Source organism: Siphateles boraxobius, unplaced genomic scaffold, assembly GCF_051911475.1.
Source record: "Siphateles boraxobius isolate OS27281-9 unplaced genomic scaffold, OSU_SipBor_1 10, whole genome shotgun sequence".
NCBI lineage: Eukaryota > Metazoa > Chordata > Actinopteri > Cypriniformes > Leuciscidae > Siphateles > Siphateles boraxobius.
In genome coordinates, this window is record NW_027508700.1 from 495,001 (window position 1) to 501,050 (window position 6,050).

At 47.5% G+C, this 6,050-nt stretch overlaps 1 protein-coding gene across 1 annotated transcript in view; it reads left to right on the forward strand.

Moving 5' to 3' along the window:
* The window catches only part of wfikkn1 (WAP, follistatin/kazal, immunoglobulin, kunitz and netrin domain containing 1), a 2,981-nt gene extending 838 nt beyond the window's left edge, over nt 1-2,143 (forward strand). The window contains exon 2 of the mRNA XM_077237774.1: nt 641-2,143. Within this exon, the coding sequence (XP_077093889.1) occupies nt 641-2,143 (1,503 nt within the window). The remainder of the gene's footprint in view (nt 1-640) is intronic.
* The last annotated feature ends 3,907 nt before the right edge of the window (nt 2,144-6,050 follow it).

Here is a 6,050-nt window from a genome sequence, read left to right on the forward strand (position 1 = left end):
TGACAGAAGTATTGTTTGGGTGAAATAGACCTGAGTGTAACAAACTCAGTTATGTGTGTGTGTGTGTGAGAGAGAGAGAGACAGTGTTTGTGTGTGTGTGTGTGTGTGTGTGTGTGTGTGTGTGAGAGAGAGAGAGAGAGAGTGAGTGTGTGTGAGTGTGTGTGTGTGTGAGTGAGAGAGTTTGTGTGTGTGTGTGTGTGTCTGTGTGTGTGTCTGTGTCAGAGAGAGAGCGTGTGTGCGTGTGTGTCTGTGTCAGAGAGAGAGCGTGTGTGCGTGTGTGTGTGTGTTTGTGTGTGTATTTGTTTGAGTGTGTGTGTGTGTGTGTGTGTGATGGGTAGGTTTAGAGGCCAGGTAAGTGTGTGTGTGTGTGTGTGTGTGTGTGTGAGTGATGTTTCGGTTTAGGGGCCAGGTTAGTGTGTGTATGTGTGCGTGTGTGTGTGTGTATGTGTGTGTGTGTGTGTCTGTGATGGGTAGATTTAGAGTTTAGAGTTTAGTGTGTGAGTGTGTGTGTGTTGGGTAGGTTTAGGGGCCAGGTCAGTGTGTGTGTGCGTGTGTGTCTGTGATGGGTAGGTTTAGAGTTTAGTGTGTGTGTTTACGTACAATAGAATAGCTGTACTAACTGGTGTTTGTGTTTCTGCAGGATTGCGCGGGCTTTGAGAAGTGCTGCACTAACGTGTGTGGCCTGTTGAGCTGCGTAGCGTCCCGCTTCTCAGACAGAGATGAGGGCCAGTCGGGGGCGGGGCTTCCGGCAGGGGGCGTGGCCAGCTGTGACGGGTTCGAGTGCAGCCAGCAGGGGGCGGTGTGTGCCGTGTGGGAGGGCCAACCGGTGTGCAAATGCCAGGACCGCTGCGAGAGCGAACCCGGCTTCACCTGCGCCTCCGACGGCCTCACGTACTTCAACCGCTGCTACATGGATGCGGAGGCCTGCGCTCAGGGCGTCGCTCTCGCCGAGGTCACCTGCCGTTTCCACCTGAATGCTAACCCTCTCACCACGGCTCAACCCACACCCAGCGCCCCCGAGTCCGAGCCGCTTCCGCCCGCCCTCTACTCCAGCCCACAGCAGCAGGTCGTTTACCAGGGCGGCACAGCTAGCTTCCACTGCGACGTGATCGGCCACCCGAAGCCACACGTCACCTGGGAGAAGCAGACCGAAGCACACGAGCGGATCGTGATGCGCCCGGACCAGGTGTACGGGAATGTCGTCATAACTAATATCGCTCAGCTAGAGGTGTACAACGCACAGATGTGGGACACGGGGATCTATACCTGTATCGCGCGGAGCTCCTCAGGAGTGCTACGAGCGGATTACCCGCTCTCCGTCGTTAGGCGTGACACTGAGGAGTTCTTCGACGATGCTGTGGCGGGTTTGCCGTTGGGACGCCCGTTCTCGCCGGCCGACTGCGTGGCGGATGTGGAGCGTGGCGAGTGCGGAGAGAAGCGGGTCGACTGGTTCTACGACGCGGCCCGCGGGGAGTGCCATGCGTTTGCGCACGGAGGCTGCGAGGGTGGCCGGAACCGCTTCGAGACATTTGAGGAGTGCCGCGCGTCGTGCCAGCGCTCAGGGCTAGCTGTGTGCTCGCTGCCCGCCGTCCAGGGCCCCTGTAAACACTGGGAGGCTCGCTGGGCCTACAACCGCCTCGTGAAGCAGTGCACGCCGTTCGTCTATGGCGGCTGCCTTGGAAACAAGAACAACTTCCGCACGCGCGCCAAATGCGACGCCGAGTGTCCGCAGCCTAAGCGGCGTCCGTGTAAAACCTGCCGGCTGAGAGGAAAGATATTTGCGAGTCTTTGCCACAGTGACTTCGCCATCGTGGGACGGCTCACTGAGCTAATCGAGGAGCTGGACTCGGGGATCGCGCGGTTCCATCTGGTCCAGGTCCTGCGGGACGAGAAGATGGGCCTGGAAATCTTCAGAACGCAACACCTGGAGGTGCTGCTGACCCGCATGGACTGGAGCTGCCCCTGCCCCAACATCACACAGCACCACCAGCGCCCCCTGCTGGTCATGGGAGAGGTGCAGGACGGCATGGCACTGGTTCTGCCACACAGCTACGTCAGACCCGTGTCCCATCGACGCCTGAAGAAGATCCGTGAGCTTCTGGCCAGTAAGACGTGTGAGATGCTGCTGAGAACCCAGGACTGATTTTACACGGATCTGCTGGGGCAGGTTGCCTAAACTGCTAAGACTAGTCTTACAAGTTAGTCATCAAGACCGTTCATATCTTTTTCAAGTCATTTACATCAAAACGTAGATTGATCTAATTTGATTACGAAAAAGTCAAGTCACCTTTATTTATAAAGTGCATTTTACAATACAGAGTGTTTCAAAACAGCTTTACAGCGATAAGAGGAAAATAATGCAACAAAGTTTGTTTCCAGAAGAAAATAGCGTCACAGTCCAGCTGAAGTAAGTTCAGTGATGGTTCATTTTTGTTGTAAAAAAAACTGTTATTAATTTAGTTAATTTATATATATATATATATATATATATATATATATATATATATATATAGAGCTGCTCTGGAGAAAACCGTGATGTCATCGTCCAGGTCAGTTCAGTTCTCATACAATGGTGTCAATGCAGGAGATCAATATTATTAAATGTCCCCAAGAAAAGTAAGACCCCTAACTAACTGCTAGCTGTTCGTACAAGTTCTTAAGACACAGTCTTAACATAATGGCTATGTTTATGCATCCGGGCCATGGAGGTGTCCATACCTGCGGCTGGACACGACGACACCGCAGTCCTGAAGAGTCACTAGTCTCCCCTGTTTTTATTTATTTGTCAGGGAAAATGGAAAAGAGACACATTGTAACAGGTTACAGTAACTTGAACAGATGTGTTGCATATAGGGTTTTTAGCTGAAGCTAATTTGCAACCCCTGTCCCTGGTTAGGCTACATTCAGTACATCACCATTGCCAAGAAAACAGACACAAACTCCAGAAACAACAACAAAAATAACAAAAACACATTACATTATATACATGTGTATGTGTGTGTGTGTGTGCGTATCTATTTCTCTATCCGTAAGTACATCTCCATTTATAAGTGCGTCTGCACAGTGGCATGATCAGTGACCACAGATTTGGTTTTGTTTCAGCCAGTGTTTCACCTTTTCATTAAATGGTTTCAGATTGGTTTGTGTTTTTATTTCTGTGAAGGCCTCATTCCCGTTACCTCTGTATTGATAAACATTATCAAAATAATTCCTTGTAAATGACAAAAATTCTGTATTATGCTGCCAGACAAGTAATTTGTTGAGGTCACTTTGTAAAGAGAGACTACACGCCTGCGCATATATATTCAAACGCGCATACCTATAGACTAAACATTTAATACACATGTGCACGCCATCAGCGTTTTCCCAGATTCGCGTTTTTGAAGTTTACGAGGAGATGATAACGTTTTTCAACATTTTTCAAAACTTGCGCCTTGGATCCTCTTTTAAGGTTTACGTTCTCGAGCTCAAACACTATTGTTTGAGCTACATTGTTCTAAAAGCGCTATATAAATGAGGATGACTTGACTTGACTTGACTTGTGTGTGAATGAGCGGCCGGAGCGCATTAAGGGTTTTCTGTTGAACGGTGTCGTGTTAGCGGCCACTTAGTTAATGATCTTTACGAAGGAAGGGAATCAATCAAAACTTACTTTATCTGGACAATAACTTTATTCTAGAGCTGCTGTAAAGCCAAAACAATCTCTGTTACTTTAATTTCCTATTATCACTGTAAAGCTGCTTTGAACAACGATTTTCGGTGAATAGTGAATCCCTGTCTGTTCCTTACACAAAGCATCATACGGCGACTGCAGATGACTTGAAAAACAGCACTCAAGTCATAAGGATTACTGTTATGACACTATTAATGTGCTTATATAGGCTTATAGGAGCTGGATGCTCACAGAGACCATTCCTCATGAGTCTACTTTTGTGTTGAGTCAATGATAACAGAACTTTCATTTTTTGAGTCAAAGTTCCTTAAATATTACTTTTTATTTATTGTTTTTTCCCCTGTTTCATTATTCTTAGAATTAGTTAACTCAATTCTATAATTGTTTAAAGCAATGAAAATGTTATTCTACAGGAAAAGTGACACCCCAAAAAAAGAAAATTTAATTGTTTTTACAAAACTTTTTTTTCAATAAAAATGTTTAATGTAACTTCACGGTTGATATGTTGGTTCGTTTGTTACAATGTCTGTGTATTTCTTCATTTTTATGTGGCTTTATACAAAAGTATCTGCTAAACAAGTTACTACATGATGTACATGTTTTTATTTTTCAAAATTAGGTGGCAACAGCAGCATCATAATACCGATCGCATAATAATGCTCAGATTACTGGAGTCACAAACATTATTGGCTAAAGCATCTGCAAAATTATTAAATGTAAGTTGGACGTTTGTCCAACGTTTTTTAAATGTTGCTACTTGTGAAGAACGTTCAGAGAACATTAAAAAATGAAAGCTTTAGCATAAGCTGCCAGGAAGACTTAATTACTGCGTCACTTATTACCTTCACATCTATCCAATCATGTCCTTATACTCGCTGTATAAAAGACTGTGGCCAGCGGGCCTCATCTCTGTGTGGGTCTTTAGGCCTAGTGGCATATCGGTGCCTTGTCCTTAAAAAGATGCCTATGGTCGACAAGTGGCCCTTCAGGGAATAGGTTCTGTGTGGTCTACCAAGGCCTTGTGGCATTCATTGCTTAAAAAAGAAAGAAAAAAAAGTCTGGCTGGCCTTCGTTTTACGTGATTCGTCTAGCCCTACCTTGTCTTTATGTGGCATTAGCGGCTGTTGTGGCTCATCGAGGCCTTGTCTTTGTGGTCAGTCATGGCTGTGTGGCCCAATGTGGCCTGTTCTGTGTGGTCCAATGTGGCCTGTTCTGTGTGGCCCAATGTGGCCTGTTCTGTGTGGTCCAATGTGGCCTGTTCTGTGTGGCCTAATGTGGCCTGTTCTATATGGTCCAATGTGGCCTGTTCTGTGTGGCCCAATGTGGCTTGTTCTGTGTGGTCCAATTTGGCTTGTTCTGTGTGGTCCAATGTGGCCTGTTCTGTGTGGCCCAATGTGGCCTGTTCTGTGTGGTCCAATGTGCCCTGTTCTGTGTGGCCCAATGTGGCCTGTTCTGTGTGGCCCAATTTGGCTTGTTCTGTGTGGCCCAATGTGGCCTGTTCTGTGTGGCCCAATTTGGCTTGTTCTGTGTGGCCCAATGTGGCCTGTTCTGTGTGGTCCAATGTGGCCTGTTCTGTGTGCCCCAATGTGGCTTGTTCTGTGTGGTCCAATGTGGGCTGTTCTGTGTGGCTCAATGTGGCCTGTTCTGTGTGGCCCAATGTGGCCTGTTCTGTGTGGTCCAATGTGGCCTGTACTGTGTGGCTCAATGTGGCCTGTTCTGTGTGGTCCAATGTGGCCTGTTCTGTGTGGTCCAATGTGGCCTGTTCTGTGTGGCTCAATGTGGCCTGTTCTGTGTGGTCCAATGTGTCCTGTTCTCTGTGGCTCAATGTGGACTGTTCTCTGTGGCTCAATGTGGCCTGTTCTGTGTGGTCCAATGTGGCCTGTTCTGTGTGGCTCAATGTGGCCTGTTCTGTGTGGTCCAATGTGGCCTGTTCTGTGTGGCTCAATGTGGCCTGTTCTGTGTGGCTCAATGTGGCCTGTTCTGTGTGGTCCAATGTGGCCTGTTCTGTGTGGCTCAATGTGGCCTGTTCTGTGTGGTCCAATGTGTCCTGTTCTCTGTGGCTCAATGTGGACTGTTCTCTGTGGCTCAATGTGGCCTGTTCTGTGTGGTCCAATGTGGCCTGTTCTGTGTGGTCCAATGTGGCCTGTTCTGTGTGGCTCAATGTGGCCTGTTCTGTGTGGTCCAATGCAGCCTGTTCTGTGTTAGCTTTACTTATCCCCCCCCTTCCCTTCCCTTCCCTTTATTTCTATGTGTTTGTGTGTGTATTAAAGTGTGTGTGGATCTTAGTTGCACAACATACGTTTAAGAAATTGCTAAATAAGATCTGTGTGTGTGTGTGTGTGTGAGAGAGAGAGAGAGAGAGAGAGAGAGAGAGAGA